The sequence below is a fragment of the Humulus lupulus genome, chromosome 4 (assembly GCF_963169125.1).
Source record: "Humulus lupulus chromosome 4, drHumLupu1.1, whole genome shotgun sequence".
Taxonomy (NCBI): Eukaryota; Viridiplantae; Streptophyta; class Magnoliopsida; order Rosales; family Cannabaceae; genus Humulus; species Humulus lupulus.
Genome location: NC_084796.1, coordinates 147,201,736 through 147,226,865, shown reverse-complemented (window position 1 = coordinate 147,226,865; position 25,130 = coordinate 147,201,736). Strand labels below are relative to the sequence as shown.

Below are 25,130 nucleotides of genomic sequence, written 5' to 3'. Positions count from 1 at the left end.
AATGGGTCAAGTAATTGACTGCAGATTTAATCAGCAGGTTTATATTCAAGGCAGATAATGAGGCCTGGTGGTGGTTAAACAGAGGCTGGGGGTTACAGCCAGGGTATCAGTTCTTCATCTGCCCCTATGAATTTTCAGCAGATGATCACAGATTTGCAATCAAGATTGCAGAGGCATGAGGAAGAGATTAGGTGTTTGAAGCAACAGCGGAAACTGTTGGGGAGTACTTCTTCCTTTGTTGTGCCAGGAGTGGCACCAGCTTTGGCTCAGCCTAGGGTTGAGAACAAATGGGAATTCCTATGTGGAAGATTCCAGGAGTTTTACCCTCTAGTCTTCGAGGGAGGCCTAGATCCATTCAGAGCTGAGCAATGGATGGGCATGATCGGTTCCATTCTTGATAGTATGGGACTGGTGGGTCACGATAGGGTGATCTGTGCTACATGTGTACTGCGGGATGATGCCCGGACGTGGTGGGAGGTAGTATCCCAGAGACGAGACACAGCTGTGATGGACTGGAAAGAATTTAGGCAGCTGTTTAATGAGAAATATTATTGTGATGTAGCCAAGACTGCTAAGATGAATGAGTTTCTGAGTCTCGTTCAGGGAAAGGCAACAGTAACCGAGTATGTTAGTAGATTTGATGGGTTGGCCAAGTTTTCTTTTGACATGGTACCCACAGATGCAGCTCGAAAGGAAAGGTTTATTCAGGGGTTGAATCCCAGAATAGTTTAGGGCATTAGGATTGCCCCAGTGCATGAAGTCTCTACCTATGCTCAGGTGGTAGGAAAGACTCTTGTTGTTGAGAGTGCAGGACATCAGATTGGGCAGTAGAGTGCTGGAGAGCACGGAGCTCAAATAATGGTACCTCCACTAATTGGAGCCAAGTAAAAAGGAAAGCCGGAAGACATATCCAATATGCGCTCGGTGCAAAAGGCATCATCTAGGACAATGCCGAGCAAGGGCATGTTTCTCATGTAATATGTTTGGACATCATAAGAAGGATTGCCAAATGCGAAGGAAGGATGAGCGAAAGGGGATGGACAGCTCGACCCCAGCTTGAGTGTTCATTCCGATGCAGTCAGAATTTGAGACTGAGACTAGTTCCTTAGGGGTGACAGGTTAGTTTGCTAGTTCTGATTTCTAAGTTATACTGATTGGTTTTGGTGCCATGTTGTTTCTTTATTTGTTGCATATAGAGAAGCATAGAGTTGTTATGCAGATCACATGATTATGTTGTGATGGGAAGGCAATACCACATTGGTGACTTAAGAGATGAGTTGGGTTATGATAAACAATACTCATCAGTGGTTTTGGTAAAGCTGGTTATGACTGGCTCGGTATGATTCTAGATTTGGATTGGTTAGCCAAGAGTGGGGCAATTTTACATGGCAAGGAAAGATAGTAACTCTTGGGCTTGAGAGTGGAAAGCCTTGTGATAGTTGGCACTGTGCATGGTTCTGTATGCTTAGGGTAACTATATTGAGAGCTAGATTTTTATTGCAGAGAGGTGCATGGAACTCTTAGCTAGTGTGGTGGATACCACTTAGATTGTGTCAGTGGAGTCAGGACAAACTGGATTAATCTGTGAGTTCTTGATGTGTTTCCAAGAGGTTTGCCAGAGTTTTTTTTATATGGAGAGATAGTGTGGTGATTGGATTGGTGCCAGGAATGGATTTAGGTTTTAGGACACTGTTTTGTATGGCTCAACAGAGTTGTTATAATTAAAAGCTCAGCAGTGAGTAAGATGGTGTTCTCCAAGGTGGATCTTGGATCTGGTTAGGACCAGTTAGAGACCAGAGAGGAAGTTATATAAAAGACTGTGTTTGTATCAGATAAGGGCACTGGGAGCGCTGAGTTATGATTTGGGAATTTGTTTAATGCCAAGTGTTTATGAATCAGATGAACAAAGCATTTAAAGGATTACTTGAATAAGATTTGTGATCGTCTTGGATGATGGTATTGTGGTATTTTCTCTGCAGAGATTTTCCAAGGATAAAGAATGCCTTAGGGGCAGGAGTGTCCTTGGGTGGTAAAGATATTTCAGGTGCCTTGGGAAATATTTCTGAGTCTTCTTGCAGATCAGAATCAGTTGGAGGTTGTTATGACATCTCAGTGACAGAGAAAAGTAATTGCCTAAGCAATATGTTGGTTAAAGAATTTGACCAGAACTAGAGTAGAGTTTCTGGTGGGCCAGGTGGCCAATTTTATGTTTGAGATTATTATCTCAGAGAAGATCAAGAGGAAAACAATTAAGTGAACCACAGATAGGAAAGATTGAGTGGAAAGTCTTAGCTGGATTAGCTGAAAGTTGTGCAGTATCAAATATGAATTTATTGTGGTATAGGGTCGGATTTGGAATCCGATGGACACTGAGATTAATTGGGAAATTCTGAATGAATCTCATGCTATTATTTTATTCTCTTCATTCAGGCATTATGGAAATGTAACAGGATATGAAAGCTTCATAGTGGTGGCCTGAGATGGAGAGGGATGTAATTGAATGCGTGGTAAAGTTCTTAGCCTGATAGCAGGTCATATCAGAGTATCAGAAATCGGTGAGGCCATGGTAGCCTCTGAGTATTTTATAATGGAAATAAGATAGCATCGTGATGGGTTTCGCGGTGGGATTTCCCAGGTTAGTGGGCCAGTATGAGTTGACATTGAGTCATTGTGGACCAGTAGTCCAACTGAGTATATTTTTGTCAGCAAGGATGAATAGTACAACTGATCAATATTCAAATCTCCTTGTGAGAGGGATAGAGCGCCTTCATGAAACCCAAGGTCTGTCTTATCAGATGAAGACTGTATTGCGACTTACAGGTTTTGGAAGGAATAAGAAGGCGATGAGTATATAGATGGAATTCAGTAAAGTTTATTACTCTCAGACTGATGGTAAATCAGAGAGAGAGGGTTATCCAATTATTATTTGAAGAACATCTTATAAGATGAACGAGTTAATATATATTTGGATCCTGAGATGGTTCAGGGGACTATTGAGATGACTAGAGATTGAAGCTTGGATGCTCACTTCTCAGAGTAAATGGAAAAGTTTTGATGAATTGAAAAGCGGGAACATGGAATTTCAAGAAGAAGATTATATCTTCTTTAAAAAGTATCATCATAAAAAGGGGTGACGGGTTAAGGGCTAGTTAAGCCCTAGCGTAGCAGAACAGTTTGAGTCCTAGATAAGACTAGTTAGGTTGATTTTGGTTCGACCTTATCTTTGGCGCTGCCAGGTATATACAGTGTATTTTGTATTTCCATGCTGAGGACATGGGTTAAAAGAAACTCACAAGTCGAGTTATGAGAATCGGGGATTTCAGACTAAGTTATCCTGTAAAGAATAGCCAGTCCAGATATGGAACAGAAAGAATAAGGTTCGGAGGAACAAAATGTACCTTGAGTTAGGGTAATGTTACAGAGACAGTGAGGTCGAGGAAACGACCTGGGAAACTGGAATCAGTTGTGCATAATTTATATTCCGGGCGGTTTAGGTAAATTTCGAGGACGAAATTTCTGTAAGGAGGGGATAATTGTAATGCCCCGCAATCCCTAATGCGGGTTAATAGCTGGATTAGTAGGCCGGGAGGGCCATAATTGTTTAATTATGCTATTAATTGATAATATGCATGTTTATGTGAATTATATTATAATATGAAGTTATATGCATGCATGTGGGTCCACATTTGATTATTAGGGTGTTTTGGTACTTTGGCCCATTGAGGGCATATTTGTATATTTGGGTGCATATTGTGATTTGTGAATGAGATCTCATTATTATGGAGATATATTCGAGCTATTCCGCATGAGACCGTCTTATATTATTGATTAGCGGTTTTGTCATAACGGGGATCTTTTATTGGGATATTGAGTTATGAGGATGTTATTTGATGATAAATTGGGATTTATTGAGATCAGGAGGAAATTGTGGGAGTTTTGACTATAATGTCCCCGGGGGTGTTTTTGGGACCCCGAGCACTAGGTTTTATTTGAGGTTACTTAAGCTTGAAGTAGCTTGTCAGATAGAACCGTACGTTAGAAAACCTCTCTTCTCTTCCTGATAGTTCATTTTACCGTTTGAAGCATTTTCGAAGAAATCTCGAGTTCTAGGAATCGGATTCAAGCGAGGACCGAGGCATAGCGATCCTAGGAAAGATTGGAAGCTTATAAGCCGAAGGATTTAGTTGGAAATAACTCAATTGGAGGTAATTCAAGTTTTAAGTTTTTAAAGATTTTAAGCTTAGAATTGGACTTTGTGAATCGTTGAGTTTTTGGTTCGTTTGAGCCACGGGATTTGATGGTTTTGGATCATTGGGAAGCTTGGGAACTTTGATTTGATGATTTGGAAGTGTTTAGGTATGTTTTTGGGGTGCTTGGGATGATGGAAAACAGGTTTATGGATGGTTCTGGGTTGGGGGCCGCGGCCCTAGCTCGAAGAAGCAGTTGGGGAGGTTTTGGCCTTGCTGAGCGCCGCGGCCCTTGCTCCTGGAGTGGCCGGGGGCCGTGGCCCAAGGGGTTAGGGCCGCAGCCCTTGGACAGGTTTGAGCCCGTTTGAGTGTTTTGGCCACGTGAACTTGGTTTTAGGCCTCGGGATTGTTCCTACTACCCGGATTAGTGGGGATTGATGTCCCGAAGGCTAGATCTTGGTTTAGGAACCTTTGGTGTTCATTTTATTGATGGTGTCCCATATTTGGTTATGACTAGGTAACCACTAAAGACTTAAAGGTTGATCATTCTCAAGGGTCGCTCGAATCAGAGGTAAGAAAACTGCACCCTGTGTATATGTGACATGCATGGTTATTGTTGAGGTATGACAAGTGATTAAATGTGATGCATGTGCCGCACGAGAAACATGTGACTAGGGCATGCTTTGAGTATTATATATGAGATTGTTCAGAGCTTCAGCCTCTGTGTTTATGCATGGTCCTAATTATGCTGGTAGTTGTTAAGTAAGCATGCTGAATGCCCTATATTTGGATATTTGACATATGATATATGTTTGGTAGCATTGCTTGCTTGTGTGTGGCACAAACTGTTCAAGATCGGCACTGGCCACGTATCACTGACCTGAGAGTCAGAAACGGCATAAGCGTCGAGGACACAGGGCCGAATGAAGATTAGATCTAATTGATATCAGCGTTGAAGGATTCATATGGGGTATTAATGCTGGACCGACCCGAAGGTCGATGAAAATTATAAGCGATTGGCTAGTCTAGGACTAGTTACTCAGAGCCAGGGCCTAAGGCCTAGGTGACTACTTGTCACATGGCTAGGGAACAGTGTTCCATAGCTATGACTCTAGGGTCATGAGGAAGGTTATGTTGGTGACTAATCATCATGCACCTATCTTATTTAAGCTAGTGAAAGGATCACTTATTTATAAAGGGAACGGAACCCACTTTAGTGACTTGTACCATTGTCACTCTTTTATTCAGGGCTATCAGCCCGATATGGTTACCGGAACCACCAATGATAATTCACTTATCTTATTGTGATTGACTTGATAGTCATCCCATCAGGAGGGCAAGATTCCTTATCCGGGATACCCATCCTTACGTGGATTTGTTTGCCTGCTTGACTAGGGCTATATCTGCTAGGCGTGTGCCTTATGATTTGATGACATGTTATTACTGTTCATGAGTATATTGAGTTTTCTTGCTGGGCTTCGACTCATGGGTGCTATGTGGTGCAGGTAAAGGTAAAAGAAAGTTGGACCATCCTTGAGTTGGAGAGCTTAGGTGGCAATGTGTACATATGCAGCTGCTCGACCGCCACGGCCGAGGTTTGAAGGAGAGGAGCTAGGGTTAAATCTTGTTTTGCCGCTTAGACTGGCTGGTTGTAAATATTTTCTTGTAATAGACCTTTAAATTATATTTTTGGGATCCCAATGTATATAATAAACGTTCTAATGAAACGTTATATCTTAACCAAAAAATTTAATCCCTAAACCACTAATCATACTTAGTTACACGATTTTGGACAAATGACTTGATTAGCGAGTTTAGCACTGTTTACAAGGCACACCGTAATGGTCCCTGGAGTTTAGGGTGTTACATTCGCGCTTTGGTTCCTCAACGGTTTTGGCTTCTTCCATGGAAGGCAATTAGAATTTGCTAGAAAAATGTGCTCTTGGGTGTCCGTTAGGTCAGTATAAGTAGCGTAGACAAGTTTGAATTTTTCCCCGGATTTAGTTTTCTTCGCCCCACTCAGATCGCCCTCACCATTCCCCTTCCTTTTATTATTCCCCCCTTGGTTATTTTGGGAAACGATTTGAGTCGTTGCTGCAACATCCGTTACCGCTCCAACGGGTTGGACAGGGGTCTGGCCAGTTCCTACCACTGAAGCTCGCGCCTCCTCCAGGTTTATCCACTCTTAAGCTCGGGCCAAGAATTCGTCTACGCTCTTAACTCCTTTTGTTTGAAGTTCCTGCCATATGTCGCCCCCGACAAGGATTCTCGTCCTCAATGGCATGAGCTTGGAATTGTCATCAACATCCCTAGCTCGTGCAACAATGTTGGCAAATCTGCTTAGATATGCCTTCAATGTCTCGCCAGGTTGCTACTTCACGTTGGCTAAAGAATCAGCCTCAACCCGAGTTGCCTGTGAAGCTCGAAATGCTTTTTTGAAATCGGAAGAAAATTTCTTCCACAAGCTTATGGAATGCCTCTTGTATTACTTAAACCACTGTCTGGCAGGCCCGACCAGAGTTCCAGGGAATAGGATACACCTTAGATCAAGCCCGACATTGTGGGCCATCGTCATGGTGTTAAACTGTAACGCCCTGGCTACCCCAGAACAGTTACGGTGAACGGTGAACCAGAAATTTGACCCGCTACCCGAGTCCTTTGGTTAAAAACGTGATCTAAGTATTATTAACAGGTTAAGATGTAAAACCAGTAAAAAGGAAATGGCACTTTTCATTAAGTAAATAAACTGCTCATGGGTCTTTTAAAATGTTTACAAGTAGTTCAAGTTACAAAAGAGTTGCTACAGTCCCATATATACAATCTCCGCCGGCCTAAGCGGCAAAAATAGGGAAAACCCCTAGTCCCTCTGAGAACTCCTTGACCGTGGCAGTCAAGCGGCCCTGTATGTACATCACATCGCCCAAGCTCTCCACTCAAGGCTGGCCAAGTTTTTCCTTCCCTTTACCTGCACCACATAGCACCCATGAGCCGAGGCCCAGCAAGAAAACATAACAAAACATGATATAATATCATCCACGATCATAATAACCAGTTAGGACTATCAGTCCAACAAATAGGTGACAATAGCTAAAAGTCACAGTAATGAGCATCGCTCCCTCTTGCCATGTGACGATAGGGTCACCAGGGCTTAACTGAATAGTGATTCATTTATAAGTTCGTTTAGGACAGGTGCATGGTGATTAGTCACCAACATAACCTTCCTCATGACTCTGGAGTCGAAACTATGGACAACGTCCCTTAGCCATGTGACAAACAGTCATCGGGGCCTCATACCTTGGCTATATTCATCTGGTTGTAAGCCAGGCAAGCACTTATAAGTTCCTCGACCCTAGGGTCGATCTGGCATTAATGCTATAGAGCCATTCAATGCATGATTCTCGACTTTAGAGTCGGTCCCTGACTAGTCAGTGTCTCAACAGGTAAACAACGTTCAACAGCATTTAATATGCAATCCATGTCCACATATGTCAACCAACACGCCTTTATTTCAAACCATGCGTGTCATATACCTATACAGGGTGCAACTGTATCCATACACTGTTTTCTTACCTCTGGTTCGAGTGAGAATAATTATATGAACGACCCCTGAGAACGATCGACCTTTAAATTCCTCGACGGTCACCTGGTCATAACCAAAATATAGGATTCATCAATAAAAATGATAACTGAGGGTTTCCCAAACCAAAACCCAGCCCCCGAGACCTCAAATACTACCCAACCGGGTACTAGGTCCAACCCCGAGGCCTATGGTTTGAATCCCTAAGCTAAAAACCACTTTTTAGCAAAATTGGCCTCATGGGCCGCGGCCCCCAAAAGTTGTGCCGCGGCACGCCCCAAACAAAGAGGCCCCCCCATCTTCCAGACGCGCATGGGCCGCGGCACGCAAAAGCCGTGCCGCGGCACCCAGCCCAGAAAAGCTAGAACGACCACACACGAACCAGATTTTCTCCCTGTTCGTTTTCCTCTCAAACCAGTCTCTCAAACCATCATAGAACCTTCTCCAAACATGTAATTGAACCCCCAAACAACATCCTTATCTCACTCACACCAAACCCCAATCAAACTAACATTAAAACCCTCATTGATTCACACTTTCCACACCAAAACTCATGATTCAAAAGCTAGAACAAAAACAGAGCTTAACTTGAATTCAATGGTCAAAGCTTACCTTAGAACCTGTTTTGAACTTCCCACACAAGCAGAACCAAGTCTCCAACCCAGCCCTAAGTTCCTCTAGCTTGAACCTCCACCAAGAACTCAAAACTCTCAAAGAAGGCAATGGAGAAGATGAGGCTATGAGAAGGTACGGGAAGAGAAGAAACTAACCCCTGTTTTACTCTGTTTTATCTACAGCCTTCTAAGTTACTTAGTCACATATAGCCTTCCAAAAAGACCAAAATACCCCTTATGTCATCTTAAGTCTCCAAAGCCACCCCAAGGGCAAAATTGGTACATTCCGCTAAACCCGTTAATAATAATTAACGCTTCCCAATTCCCGCTAATCTCAATATCCTCAAACACCAATATTTCATAACCCGTTACCCTAAAATCCCCGGTAACGCTATAACCTTTAATATCACCCCGAGACTCACCCCGAGCCCCGAGCTCAAACCTGTTATGACCAAACCGATAATCACGTTAAACGATCGTCTCATGTCGGAATACTCGAACCAATCCACATTATAATGTGGTCTCACAATATATCATTAACATACAACAAATATTCAATTATACCCTCAACGGGCCAAATTACCATAATACCCCTGTAAACAAATGTGGACTCACAAGCATGCATTTAACATCATATGATAATATAATTCTCATAAACATGCACAAACACATTTAATGGCATAATTAAACAGTTATGGCCCTCCCGGCCTACTAATCCAGCCATTAACCATAATAGGGAACCCGGGGCATTACATAAACATTCTGAGGTGATCGGATGGATCTCCATTTCCATCAAATTTTGACATGTGGGGCATCCTAAAACCCATAAGATATGTTTCTGCCACAATGTTTGGAGCGAAAGGCTCGAGCTCCTCATCTGAGTCACAATCATCCTTTTCTTTTCCAGATAAAAGTCTTTTCATTTGCTTTTCCATTAGAGCTAGTCTCTCGAGGGTTTGGTCCCTAGTCCCTAGGTTAACTGGGGGGCTGTTCAACAGCTCCTGTCCTATTGTACGTGTTTGATGGGTTATTGTCCCTCCAAGCTTGGGCTTGGTTTGGTAGGGCATTCCCATTGTCGCGTACTATGGACGGACCTCCTTTGTGTCGAGTATAGCTAACACCTTCATCCCGAGCTAGATACCTTCTCTGCGAGTTCGGATGATCGCGCAAGTCGGGTTGCGAGTCATACTGAGGGCTTTGCGCTGAACTCAAGTGATTTCTTAGGTCGCTCTCGGATCTGTCGCTACGATGACTTTCGATCCAGTAACTTCCGTTTACGAAGCTTACAACTCGCGGTTGAGATCGAGGGCCTGGATTCTCAACACTCGTTCGTGGAGAGGAGGTATTTGCGGATGGGGGAGGATTTCTCCTGCTATTCCCATAATCTGAAATATCTCGTTGAGGACGAGGTGGTGTTGGATGTCTTATAGGTGACAGAGGATGCCTTATTGGTGAGGTTGTCCTTGTTCTATCAGGACGGACTAGATTAGCCTGTCTTTGTTTTATTCCAACGTCCCTAGATCTCGGTGCCCGGTGATCCGATCATGGTATGGAAGGATTTGTTGGAGCATTAAGCCTTCGCGAGCCTGTCCCAGCCCCTCCTCGTGGATTGTCATGGACATTCCTGGGGGCCTGTGAAGAAGGCACCGAACTTAGGGTTGCAGTCCTGACTGACCGACTGACATGTTGACAACCCATGTGATAGTCACTGGACCGAGCATTCTGGTGATCTCGCCCCGCAGGCATAGAACTTGGAGTGGTGGTCCTGATAGATTTATTTGGTTTGGATCGGACCGAGCATTCTGGTGATCTTGCCCCGCAGGCATAGTCACTGGACCGAGCATTCTGGTGATCTCGACCCGTGGGACTTATGAGACCCACTTCGCCTCTTTTCGACATTAACGTTGGTTGCAAGAGGGGCTAACTGAGCCAAAGCCTCATCAATCTACTTGTTTGCCCTAGCGAGATGGCTCCTCAACTGCATGTTTTCCATTTTGATGGCAGTCAAATAGACTGGATCAGGATTTGGCGGTAACGGCGCCGAACTCCCGGTATTGCCCTGATCCGCCGGCTGCTTTCCCGGACATTGTTGAACATCCGGTCCCCTTTCATCGAGAACACCGATATGATGGGCCTCCTGCCCACTGGGCTGTTCTGCCTCATTGTTGTGCATTGAGCGAGTGACCACCATGACAAAAAATGAACGGGGACTTGTGTAGCACTAATTCGCTCTCAATGAAAACACCAAACTGTTGACGTGGTTTTTCGCCAACGAGAAATTAAGAAGTAAAAATGGTCGATTAGTGCTTAGTAGTAAACCATAATGAAATAACAAGAACTCACTCAAAAGTACCGAACTTATACGTGGTTCAATGGTTATAATTCACCTAGTTCACGAGTCAATATTATTACTGTTTCTCTCTCTATTTTGGCAGAGTTTCGGTAGTACAGAATAATGGTCCCCTTTCCTGTCCAATATTCCCAGTATTTATAGGGGAATTCCATGGACAGACTTGGGTTACCATGTAAACAAAACACGTAATTACACATATGATATATAATTAATACAGATTATTCCCATTTACATTGGGATATGATCAGATAACATAATAAACATGTTCCTGCTATCTTGGGTTATAAATGACATAAATATGATTCAGCCTGGTCAATAATGAATGTATAAATAATTCCCAAGTCTCTTGGGATCCTTTAGTATGTGTTATATCTGGGTATTCACGAGCTGTATATCTGATACGAGCTCAAGCTTGATAGCTATCTGACTCCGGGCTCGTAATAAGTCCAGGATGCCTAATACTACATTTGACCATTTCGAGTCTCGAGCTGCTCGGTTAATAACCAGATATTCTACTTGATTATATTTCCATGTATTTACCTACCAGCTGTACCCAAACTGAGTAAGTGAACTCGTACTAAATTAGAGTACAACAGTTTTTAATCATTTTTAAAATTTTAAAATAAATATGTTTAGGTTTTAAATGACTTTTTAAAAGAATTTTTGGATTTTATTTTGATTTTTTTATTATATTTTAAATCATTTATAAATAATTTTTTTATATATATTAATGATTTTTTTAAAAGTAAACGCGGGTCAATCACTTGTTGTCATGTAGGTGCTTCCTTAGCACTTAACAAAAAATTTAACATCAGTTACCTAAATTGTCAAGAAATGTTGAGGGAAGGTATTTATACCGTAAAAAAAGATTTGGTATTAAACTTCTAATTTTGAAAAACTTAAGTATTTTTACTGCGAATTACTCTTGTAGTTTTAATTCATTTATTTCTCCATCTCCTTAAAATATTTCAAGGGAAGCATGTAACCTAATTTCATGATATGATTAGCTTGAGATTAATGTGATTTCTTAATTGTGTCTAAAGACTAAAATATTATGTTTTTGTTACATATTAATGTGTCACGCTAATTTACGTATTTTGCTACTTATGCATTTACACTGCGTGTCAGACGCACAAAATTATCAATCATACCCTTAAATAAATAATAAAATATTAGAGTTTTTGTGCAATTACATATACAACCTCATTTATCCACAAAAAAAATTTAATGATATAAAAGTGACAGCGTCACCAAAATCGGTTGTAATAGGTGAAATATTAATTAATTTATTCAATGTGGGATCATAACCTATATAAGCAACTAGGGTTTATCACGATTTGTACGACAAAAACTGCCACAATTATTAGCTTTGTGTAAAAAAATCTTTAATTAACAAAGAAATGGAGTGTGAATCATCCCCTTCTGTATGAGGCGGGCGTGATGGAATCGATCGAATATTTATATATATATGGGGAGAATTCTCCGTGTATATATATATATAAAAATAAATATAAGATAATTCTCTTGTAGGAGCTTCATTTTAAGTCTTATCAGTGGGGCTCTCAGTGTTTTCGACCCGTGAACAGTTTTTGGCGCGATTTTTTTTAAGACTGTATATATTGTAGCTATTTAGAGCATCCTGCAAATTTTTAGAAAATTCCGAATAGTTTACAGTACCGAAAACTAAACTCAAACATGTTGCACGTGTGACTAATTTTTTTAATGCGCGTGGAAAGCAACATGTTTGAACCTAGTTTTTAGTACTGTAAACTATTCGGAATTTTCTGAAAATTTGCAGGATACTCTAAATAGCTACAATATACACGGTCATAAAAAAATCACGCCGAAAACTGTTCACGGGTTGAGAAACACTGAGAGCCCTACCGGTAGGGCTTAAAGTGAAGCTCCTATAAAAGAATTGTTCCATAATTATATATATATATATGGGTGCACTCTTAATGGTTACTACCCATGAATGGTTACTTTAATGTTAACTATTGGATTAAGATCAATGGTCCATATTTATAGTTGTTAATTAATATTTCTAAAAGTAAATTTTGATTTTTTTTCAAATTTTTAGAAATATTACCTGATGAAAAACGTGTATTTATTATGAAAATATAATATTGTAAGCTTTTCATTTTTCAAATGCATGTCAATTTCAAAATATAGCTATTATTTCTCATTAGTTCGAAATACCATTAATTATGACAAAAAAAATAACTAAATTCGAAATTAATATAGAAAAAAAATATTTACTTGTTGGTGACTTGCTATACCAAGTCACTATGTTGCCACATCATCATAATTATTATTACCCATCTATGGGTAGTAACCATTGAGAAGTCTTCCATATATATATATATATATATATATATAGAAGACTTATCGATGGTTATTTTTTTCTACATTAAGTTCGAATTTAATTAATTTTTTTTCTATAATTCATGGTGTTTTCGACCAATAAAAAACACTAGCTATATTTAGAAATTGACATACATTTGAAAAATGAAAAAATTTACAATATTATATTTTCATAATAAATACACATTTTTCATCAGGTAACCCTTCAAAAAATTTGAAAAACTCAAATTTATTTTTAGAAATATTAATTAACAACTATAAATATGGACTATTGATCTTAATCCAATAGGTAATGTTAAAGTAACCATCCATGGGTAGTAACCATTAAGAATGCACTCATATATATATATATATATACATATATATGAATATCTCTTCTGTATAAAAAGTATGTAGATAACAAAACAAAAAATTTGTTTTGTTAACTTTAACAAAATATTTAACAGAATATATTTTTATACTAACTAAAAATATATATTTATTAATTATATTAATACAAATTCAAATGTTATAAAATATTATTATTATAGTAATTTATAATACAAAACTAGATATTTAATATTTATATTAATATAAATTTAAATATTATAAAATATTATTACGATAATATTATACCATACTAAGTTTTTACTAATTATATTAATATGAATTTAAATAATATAAAATACTATTATTAGAATAATATGCAATACAAGACTAGATATTTAATACTTATGTTAATATAAATTTAAATATTATAAAATATCATTATTATAATAATATATAATACATAATATTAATTTTTATTTAAATAAAATATTCATTTATGTTTAAAAAGAGTATCATATTATATATATATATATATTTAAAAAATTATAAATAATATTTTGGTTTAAATATATATATATCTATTTTATGCTGAATAATAATATATAGCATGTTAGTTATGCACCTTTTGGTATAGGCATATAATTTTCATGGATAATAACACACTCGATGCATGTAATAACTCACACTCCAAGCATGCAACCATTTCAACTATTTTACTCCTAATTTCTCCTCCACATTCAAGATCATTAGCCAATAGAAGCACTACTGCTCACAACTAGAGCTTCGATCATCTTTTCAATTTCCTCGATCTAGATACCACACCATGTCCTCTTTTACGTTCTTCATTCTCCTCTTCACTATTTCCCTTTCACCTTCTATCACCCTTTCGCAGGACACAACCGTGGCTCAGTGCGCCCCAAAGCTGCTTCCACTTGCGCCCTGTGCCACGTTTGTGCAGGGTACCGCCCTCTCACCAGCCCAGTCGTGCTGCAACAACCTCAAGCAACTCTATGCTCAGCAGCCACGGTGCCTCTGCATGCTGCTCAACGAAACTACACTCAACTCTCTTCCGATCAATACCACACTTGCTCTCCAGTTGCCAATTCTGTGCAGTCTTAAAGTAGACATCATTATTTGTTCAGGTAAGTTCTAGCTACCATATTCAAAAAAACAAGCAGAACTCAATGAAAATGCTGGAAATTCTTTTTGAAAGAATTTTGTCTAGTGAACAATATATAATTTTATGATGAGTTTCCGAATGATAAAAAATTATACAAATCATTAATTAAATTTGTGTACCATTTTATTACAATATAATTTTGATGTTTTAAAAAGATTGTTCTTATGGCATTTCATGTTGTTAGAAACAGTTACGTGTACATATACGTTGTGTTTAATCTACTAGAAGCACCAATATATTTAATTTGTTTTTAACAGATTAGTGGAAATAATCTTGTGCGATTGATTTAAAGTCACATTTTAATTATTAGGGAGAAATGTGACTAGTCCTCCTGGGTCTCAAGTGTCTCTAGGGTCGACAAACAACAATTCCACTACTCGTGTAAACTCTACCATTGCAGGTACGCACAAATATATTTACTTAGAACACTATGTCTCACATTTTGTTTTTCTGTGCTATGCTATTGGTCCTGATTTGTACACACAGCTGTTGATATATAAATATAGACATCTAATTATAATTCCCACAAGTTTTTATGCTATTTTTCTTTTTTCCTTTTTTGATGAATGGGATATGTCAGCTGCTCCAATGTTTCAAACAGTACCACGATCTCCGAATACTGCACATGGGTTGAGTGAAGGTGAAAGCATCAGGTTGAAGAGGGGCAGTGATCTTACTACAGTGGTGATGGTAGCAGCTCTGGTTACCTCTCTGCTTACTTAAGTCATATTTTATAATCTGAAAATGTTAAACAGGGACCAAATCTATATTGGGGTTTTTGTGACTTTTAGGTACTGACAAGTAGTAGTGTTATGAATTTTTAAGCTATTTTGCTAATTTCAATTCTATGACATTTTTAAGCAGATCTTATTATAATTCTATTTTCTATCATGTTAACTTGGAGTTTTTAGAGTTATATGAGAAAATTTACTGAAATTATTTTTATTTGATTTGAACCCCGCAAAAAAAATATACCATGGCAGATTCAATTAAGCAATGGAATAAGTACTGCATTACCAAAAATGCATATTTAACCGGTGAAGTAAGAGACCAAAAATAGGCTGAGAGGTGTTAATGTATATTCAACCTTGAAGTAGGGAGCAAAAATAGGCTGAGAAGTTAAAGGGCCGCTGTATTGTTTTCTAAATTTTGTTAATAAATAAAAACAAAAAAATAGATTTTGGAGTTCAAAAACAAGAAGTGTTTTGTTAATATTTTTTAAAAATAATTTTTTATTTTTTTAAAAAAATATTAGATAAAAAATTAATAATTATATTTATAAAAATCAAAATATTTTAAAATTTTGTAATAAATAATAATATAAAGTTGTTGACCACGATTTTGGCCAACTGCAAGTAGACACAAAAACGACAATAAACATTGACTGTAAAATAAATAACACAAGTAATTTTATAGTGGTTCAACCCCAATTCATTGGTAATAGCCTAATCCACTTGGAGTTGTGATATATGTATCCTACACTTAAATCAAATGAACATAAGCCAACTGAGTTTCTTAAGTATAAGTAGAAAAATACAAAGTTTCTCTCTCTAGAGAATACAAGCTTTCTCTCTCTAAGCTCTCTCAGAAAATACCCCAATAATGCCCCAAGTAACAGTCTCAAAGTCTCAAAATTAGAGAGTTTCTCAAGTCTCAAAAAGATCAAATCAGCCTAAATGATGCCATGAGCAATTTATTTATAGGCTCATGGATCGTACATGAGAAATATCCCATTTGACGGGGTCCTTGGTTGTTTCAACCAACTTTATTTAATAAAATACAAATAAAGTCAAATTAGAACAAAATAGCTATTATTCTAGGATATTTGAGAGATTCTCGCGGTAGTTACGAGCGATTCGGGTTGAAGCTGTTACTGAGGCTTTACTGAAGAGTCACTAGACGGTAACTTCTAAGATTCTCCAACCAAATCCATTCCCGAAGTAACTGGTCGACCAAGACAACTTTGGCCAAATCACACTACCGGTCGGGCATGGCAAATCACACCACTGGTCAGGCATGGCACACCATCGGTCGTGCATGTTACACCTCCGGTCGGGCATGACAAATCATACCACTGATCGGGCATGGCACACCTCTGGTCGGGCATGGCACACCACCGGTCGGGGATGGCACACCTCTGGTCGGGCATGGCACACCACCAGTCGGGCATGGCAAATCATACCACTGGTCGGGCATGACAAATCACACCACTGGTTGGTTATGGCACACCACCAGTCGGGCATGGCACACCTCTAGTCGGGCATGACACACCACCGGTCGGGCTAAACCTATTCCTGGCCAGTAATATCACAACTCCTCAGGTCAATTCTCAGCATTTTCACCTCTTTAAATAACACATTTATTGACTATTAATTTGTCATTTATTGACTATGCCCTGCCACTTGTCCATCTGATTGCCACGTCATTGAATGAAATTTTGGGGATAACATTTGCCCCCCAAGTTTATTATATGATTTTCTCATATGATAAACTTTTCGTCTAACTCCTTGCAAGGATCTGCAGTAAATTTAATAATTGTTGTGTCTTAAAATTCCAAAAATGACCTTCTATATTCTCTCGGCTTTTCAAGTAAACCCACGATTAAACTTTTCAGTCCATGAAAACGGTAGTTATCAGTTTCCCATCTTCCATCGCACTTTCGGGTTCATGGGTTTATATGAACTTTGAAGTTTTCTTGAAACTTGTTGAAACCTTGAAGTTCCCTTTTTGATCTTGTTGTTGTACTCCATGAATAGGAAAACATGTTTGTGCTCCACGTTTTTTAGTAAACTTGTGTTTGCTTAGCCGATTGGAAATGCCTATTTGTTCCTCGGGACCAAAATAATTTCTTAACTGCTAGCCCTTCGGTGCTTTGTTCTTTGCTACTCGGACGCATGCCTTGCTCCTTGGACACCACTCCTCAAATATGTCTAGCCTCTCGGACGCGCAGCCTCGGACGGCAGCCCTCGACATGCCTGGCTCCTGGATGCGCACCCCCCTCGGCGTGCCCCTCGATCCACTCGGACACACAGAGCTCCTCGAATGTGCACCCCTCGCCGTGCCCCTCGATCCGCTCGGACACATAGAGCTCCTCGGATGCGCACCCCCCTCGGCGTGCCTCACGAGCCGCTCAGGCACATAGGACATCCCCTTAGGCACACGGCATAGCCGCTTAAGCACACGACATAGCCTAAACCTTATCCCTCTGAACACCATTTGACACTTAAAACACCTTATTTATATCTCTCAGTAGTATTATTAGCCCCCTAAATGTCTTTCTTTGGGGAAAATTGATTCCTCTCCTCAAAGAAATTATTTTCGCAGAGTAGTGTATATATTTTTTGTTTTGCACTCATTTTCGGTTTAGTTTACTCCAGGGATTTTGTTAGTCATGCTCAACGCCGAGCAGTCAACTTGTAACGACCCAAATTTACTATTATGGCTTAAGGGCCTTGATTAGTGTGCCGGGAGGGCATAATTGGAATATATGTGATTTAATGATTAAAAGTATGCTTTATGACTATTTGAATATCTGAGATGCACGACTATGTGTATTAGTATGCATGTAGGCCATGATTAGGTTAGAAAGGGCATAATTGTAATTTTGGCCCGTTGAGGGCATAACTGTATATATATGTGATAAATTGTTGAGACCACATTATCATGTGGATATATTTGTGATCTGTGATTCGAGACGATCCTAGTGAGCAGTTTAGCGAAAAAGTCACGGCGGGGATTTATACCCGGCTCGGGGCGAGCCTGGGGGTATAAATGGGAATTTAGAGAATATATTGGGGTCTATTTTGACATTTAAGAATATAATGGGTGATTGGTTAGGTGTTGGGAAGTAAGCGGTATATATTAGAGATATTCGAGGAATTAGTGGGAATTGGGTGAAAGGACCAAAATGTCCCTAGGTGCATTTAAAGGCTTAGAATTAAAGGGAGGGCAGATTGGTCATTTGACTTCTATAGGATAAGTGTTATCAGATTTTATGCCTTAGTGGGAAAATTCTAGAGTCTGAAGGAAAAGAAAAGAAAAGGAAAGAAAGGAAAAGAAGGGAAAGAAGGGCAGGCCATTTCCAAGGTCGGTTTAGGCATATCTCCATCAGTTCTTGAGGTATTTTGGGGCAGAAACTTAGGGAGAATCAGAGCAGAAGCTTGAGCTTAATTTCTTTGATCTAGCTGGAAGAATTAGCAGGGATTCAGCAAGAATAAACCATCCATTTGAGGTAAGACTCAAGGTAGTTCATCAATTTTAGTATTGGTTTTGAGTTGATTTTCTAAGCAAAGTTTTGTGGGAATCCTAGGGAGTTTTGGACTGAGGATTTGAGGAGGAGAAGCTCAAGCTTGGGAGGAGGACAACCTAGGCTAAACTCATCCAGCAAAGGTAAGGGGTTCTACTTTGAACTTTGTGGTTTCAGTGGCTGTTTTGCTGAGTTTTTGAATTCTAGGTTCAACCATGGTGAAATCTTTGATTTTGGGTGCATGTGGTTGAGTTGTGTATGGTTGGGATGATTGGGATGAGTTAGACATGTTAGTAAGCATGTTTTTAAGTTTGGGTGAAGTTTGGAAGAGTTTTGGTCAAGTTTGGCTAGGGGAAAATCGAAGGAGAAAATGGCAAGTTTTGCTGTTCTGTGACTAGCGCTACAGCACTAGCCTTTGGGTGCTGTAGCGCTAGGCCAAGTGTTCTGGGCAATTTTGGGATCTGTTTGTAGCACTGTAGTGCCCTCCTTAGAGCGCTGTAGCGCTACCCTGTTTCCAGAAAGGGGTTTTTGAGTTATTTTCAAGGGTTTTTGCCCGGGGGTTCGGGGTTCGATTCCACCACCCCGTTTGGTGGAATTAGAGCTTCCCGAGGGCTCATGATTAGTCCCGAGGCTAGGTTTTGGACTTGAGGTTTGGTGATTATTTTGACCTATGGTTGTGACTAAGTGTGCGCTAGGGCTCAAGAGGGATCGTGCTCATGGATCAAAGTGAACGAAGCTAGCGAATTTAAAGGTAAGAAAACTGCACTCGGTTATTTGTTTGTGATGGGACTAAGTGCTTCTGATATCTGTATAATGTCATAGATGATATTATGCCATGGGACATGTGATAAATGGCCTAAGGGTGTCGTATACAATATTAGCGCACAGGGCGCGGATTGGCCACTGGTAGCCGAGGACAGCTTAATATTCACTGAGCTCGGTTTAAGCGGGCCGGAGTCAGTGGGATAAACAAAGGGTGCGGCCTAAGGGCGCTAGCCCTAGTTATCATATGTGGATTGATTATTGATATGAATTGATATACTTGGTGTGATGAATACTTGATTGTCATGAAAGCTTAAACTGATTAAGTACATGCTTATGCAATATGAGATATTTGATTATATGTTGATTGATTATGCTCTGTTATTGTGTTTTCTTGCTGGGCCTTGGCTCACGGGTACTACGTGGTGCAGGTAAAGGCAAAGTCAAGTTGGACCAACTTTGAGACGGAGAGCTGCGGGGCTGAATGTACATAGCCAGTTGTTTGGCCGCCATGGCCGAGGAATGGATCAGGACAAGAAATGCTTAACCGTCTGTTTTTCCTTAGAGTGGCTAGTACTTAAATCTTAAGTCTTTGTAAAAGGCTTTAATCTTATTATTTTTGGGATCCCGTGTAAACAGAAAATGTTTATTTATAAGAAATGCAGCTTTTGAGACCAAAATCTTTTAACCCTAGTGTACGCCCTGATTTTCCCGCGGGCTGATTAGCGAGCTGAGCTGCGGCCTAATCATGGTTATCTCATGGACATCCCCAAAACCGGAGCTTCCATCATAAGATCGTACCTCCTTAGCTCGAGATAACCCCAGGTTCACCAAGATCGCCTGAAAACTGAGTCCAGACTCTGAAGGCCAAAGGTCGAGTTAGGTATCCGGCTCGTGGTACGAACTAGAGTTGGAGGCTATGACCCTTTGTAAAGTCAACACACGCAAGGTAAACGTGCATATATCAGACATCACGTGTCTGATATGCCCCTGACTTCTCGGACACGCAGCAGGAACGTGCGTATTCAGACACCCACGACCGGGTTGGGCCGTGCGGCCCATTATCTCCTTACCTATTGATTTGACCACACTTATGTGTCAGGTTTAGGAATTAATCATGAATGTCACAGAGTTGATACGATAGGTAAGAAGGTCACGGGATGACCTTCTTACCAACTCCCAGGTGCCTTCTCCTATAAATATGGAGACCCTGGGAGTTGATAGTGGTTGGATTCTCTCTTGTAAGAAATACCCTGTAATCAAATATCCAGTATATAGCAATAATACTGACTAGTGGAGTAGAAGGATTTTTAACCTTTGAACCACTTAAAAACCGTGTCTTGAGTCACCTTTTCATTTCTAAGATCATATATATGTTTCGGTTCAACATTAGCACTAACCCCTTTCTCTTCTTTTCTTAATTTTCTGTTGGCGAAGAATTGCGTCAACAATTTGGTGCTTTCATTGAGAGCAAGTTCGATTAAGTGTTGTCGCAAACATCCAACTATGGTGACTACTCGATCCAGGCACGGTAACGAGGCAGAACAGCATGATGGGCAGGAGGCTCATCATACTGCCATCCCTGGTGAACAAGTTCCTGAAGCCCAGCAGCGGCCAGGAAAGCAGCCGGCGGGCCAAGATGACACCGGAAGTTCGGCACCCCGGCCACCTAATCCAAACCTGTGTTATTACACAGCGGTGGAGATGGAGAACGCTCAGCTAAGGAGCCAGCTAGCAATAGCTAGGCAACAGATCAAGGATGTGCTGGCCCGACTACCCCCTCTCACAACCGACGCTAACGTCGGAGAGAGGCAAGGCGAGGCTCCTAAGTCTCGCCGGGGTAACCGCTCCAGGCATAGCCACTCGGACAGATTTTCGACAGCCAACTCCACTCCTTCATCACACCATCGAGAGGCAAGCTTCGAAGAAGTGCCTGGAGCTAGGCAACAGCAATACAGTCGTTCGGTCAGAACGTCGACTCCTAGCTCCCAACCATCCTCGAGAGCGCCCAGGGGAGCTCGAGGAAATTCCCGAAGGAGATCCGGGGAGGGCTCGCAGCATCAGCCCGTCCCCAACAATCGTCCTGCGCCTCGTCCAGATTGCCAGGCTCGGGACCAACAAGTTGGTAGGGCCGAGAGGCCCCCACCAAACTTGATCCGTCCAGACAGAACCAGGATCGTCTCTCCAGTCAGGCATCCTCCATCTCCAATCAGATATCCATCTCCTCCTCGGCCCGTCTGAGATATTCCAGCCTACAGAAGTAGTAGGAGAAACCTGCCGTCAGCTGGACCTTCCCGACGTAGCAGGGCGCCAAGGGAAAGCCCAGATCCTCACCACCAAGGGCGGACTCCAAGCCTATCTAGCAGGAGCCACTGGACCGGCAGTCGCCAGAGCGATCTCTTTGGGGGAGACCTGCGTCAACGTTTGAGTTCGGCACAAAGTCATCAAACCACCCAGGGAGGCGACCTACGAGATCGCCTTAACTCCCATAGAGGGGAGCATGTAGGAGGAGACAGCCATTCTCGCTCAGGGGGGGCTCTGTCCGAAGTACGTAACGGAGGGAATGCCCCAAATAACCTATCTCAAGATAGGAGGGGAAATAACCCACCAAATATGTACAATGGATCCGGAGCTGTTGAACAGCCCCGGAACAACCAAGGGCATCAGGACCAAAGCCTCGAGTGCCTAGCTCAGATGGAGGAGCTGATGAGGAAGCTCCTGTCAGCAAAAGAAAAGGATGAATATGATTCTGGGGATGAGATGGAGCTCTTCGCCCCCAGCATAGCAGCAACGGCTTACCCTCCTGGTTTCCGTATGCCGCACCTGTCTAAATTCAATGGAGACGGAGACCCGTCGGATCACCTAGGGATGTTTAACACCCTAATGATGGCCCACAACATTGGCCCCGAGCTGAGATGTTTAATCTTTCCTTCCACACTGACTGGACCTGCCAGGCAGTGGTTCAAGCAAGGTAAAAGACAGTCAATCAGCTCCTGGAAGACTTTCTCAGCAGATTTCAAAAGGGCATTCCGAGCCTCCCAGGCTGCCCGCGTTCAGACCGACTCTTTGGCTAACGTGAGGCAGCAGCCCGGTGAAACTCTGAACGCCTACCTGAGCAGATTTGCAAACGTCGCTGCTCGGGCCAGAGACGTGGATGATAGCTCCAAGCTCATGGCCATGAGAACTGGAATCCTCGTCGGAGGGGATCTTTGGAAAGACATACAAAGAAAGGGAGTCAGCTCGGTTAACGAATTCCTTAACAGGGCCCAGGAATGGATAAACTTGGAGGAAGCCAAAGCCTCAGCTGCAGGAACCAGCTAGGTCCCTGAGCAGCCCGCTGGAGTGGGGACGGTGGTCGTGGCAGCGACCCAAAACGTCACACAGAACAACCAGCTCGGTGGAGGCAAAAGAAAGGGGAATGGTGAAGGCGGCCAGCACGGCCAAAAGATGAATAATTCCATAGACAAATTCAAGCCCGTCTACGTGACTTATACAGAGCTCACCCAGTCTAGGGAGAATATCTTCCTAGCCAACTCTGCTCGAGTCCCCTGGAAGAGGCCGGAGCCATTAAAGCACCACAAGGGGAAGAGAGACACCTCCAAGTTTTGCCGTTTTCATAACGATGTTGGCCACAATACCAACGATTGTAGGCATTTAAAAGATAAGATCGAGACCCTCATCCGAGCCGGCCCCTTGGCTCAATACGCACGGAACAGGGTTCCAGCAAGTCGACCTGCTCCAGAAGTCCCGGCCAGTCAGCCCGGGCCTCGGGTAGATCAGGACGTCCCTCCTCCCTTGGTTGGAGGGGAGATATCCACCATCTCTGGAGGACCGCATTTGGCTGGCACAAGCAGGGGGGCCTAGAAGAGATACGTGAACGAACTGAAGGCTCATAATGGAGTAGAGTTCGTCTCGGAGCAGCGCCTGCCAAAACAGCAGCGATTGGAAAAGCAACCGATCATTTTTACGGAAGAAGATGCGGGCCATGTCCAATTCCCTCACAATGACCCTTTGGTTGTGGCGGTTCAACTCGCCAATCGAAGGGTGAGGAGGGTGCTGATCGACAACGGGAGCTCGGTGAACCTCCTATTCTGGTCCACGTTAGAGAAGATGGGTTTGACCGTCGTCGAGCTGAAGGCGACCTCCATGATGTTATATGGTTTTTCGGGAGAAGGATCGGCGGCCATAGGGACGATCGAGCTGGTGATCACCCTGGGAGAAAGACCTCGAACAGTCTCGAAACTCCTCGAGTTCGTGGTCATTGACTGCACCGTTGCGTACAACGCAATCTTGGGACGACCTACGCTCATGGCGTTTGAGGCCGTCACTTCCATTCGCCACCTCGCGATGAAATTCCCTACTTCCACGGGAATATGCACTGTCCATGGTGATCAGCTCGCTGCCAGGGAATGCTATAGCATTTCCATGAAGGGAAAATCTAAACCCGGGCAGCTGGCAATGGCCATCCAAAGTGGTGAAGAGGAATCTCAGGAACCCTTAGCTGATCCTGAGATTGAAAAACCTCAAAGCGCCGAAGGGGAAAATGTCGTCTTAAGTGAGGATATTGACCCCTGAATAGGCGAGGACAGATCCGAGCTCCAGGCTATTGAGGAGCTCGAGGAAGTGAACATTGATCCGTAGAATCCATCACGAATGGTCAAGCTCGGGAAAAACCTCTGCAGCAAGAGGAAGGCGGAGCTGATTCGATTTCTGCAGGATAACCTGGACGTATTTGCGTGGTCCCATGAGGACATGGTGGGAATCAGCCCGAGTGTCATCATGCATACACTTCATCTGGATAAAAGCATTCCCGCCAAGTCCCAGAAGCAAAGACGCCTAGGGACGACCCGGGCTGAAGCCCTAAAAGAAGAAGTAGCCCGGCTCAAAAAATGTGGCTATATCCGTGAAGCCAAGTTTCCAATATGGGTTGCCAACCCCGTGCTGGTCCCAAAGCCCAACGGAAAATGGCGAACCTGCATAGACTTCTACGACTTGAATAAAGCCTGCCCCAAGGATTGTTTTCCACTACCAAGGATTGACCAGTTGGTAGATGCCACGGCGGGGCACGAGCTCATGTCATTTATGGACGCGTACTCGGGCTACAATCAGATCGCCATGAATCCAGCGGATCAGGAGCACACCAGTTTCATGACCCCCGACTAACATTTATTGTTACAAGGTCATGCCATTCGGGCTGAAGAATGCCGGAGCTACCTACCAAAGGTTAGTCAATAGAATGTTCGCGGACCAGATCGGAAAAAACATGGAAGTGTACGTTGATGACATGCTAGTCAAGTCAAAGACTGCCGACGACCATGTTTCCGACCTGGAAGAATGTTTTAAGATACTACGGGAATATGGCATGAGGCTTAATCCACAGAAGTGCACTTTTGGTGTCACGTCAAGGAAATTCCTGGGGTTCATCGTCAATACCCGAGGAATCGAAGCAAACCCCGACAAGATCAGATCACTGCTCGAGCTTCCCTCGCCCAGGTCGCGAAAAGATGTCCAAGGCCTGACAGGAAGAGTGGCAGCCCT

General features: G+C 42.0%; 1 protein-coding gene across 3 annotated transcripts in view; it reads left to right on the top strand.

Annotated features, from left to right (window-relative positions):
- Nucleotides 1-15,514, top strand: part of LOC133830889 (non-specific lipid transfer protein GPI-anchored 10) — a 28,769-nt gene extending 13,255 nt beyond the window's left edge. Inside the window, exons 2-4 of one of the 3 annotated variants that reach the window (XM_062260995.1) lie at nt 14,297-14,546; nt 14,895-14,984; nt 15,165-15,514. In XM_062260995.1, the coding sequence (XP_062116979.1) occupies nt 14,441-14,546; nt 14,895-14,984; nt 15,165-15,307 (339 nt within the window). In that variant the 5' untranslated portion in view covers nt 14,297-14,440 and the 3' untranslated portion in view covers nt 15,308-15,514. Of the gene's footprint in view, nt 1-5,692; nt 12,398-14,000; nt 14,547-14,894; nt 14,985-15,164 lie in introns of those variants that run through there. The other 2 variants (XM_062260994.1, XR_009892265.1) reach the window with 2 other exon arrangements.
- The last annotated feature ends 9,616 nt before the right edge of the window (nt 15,515-25,130 follow it).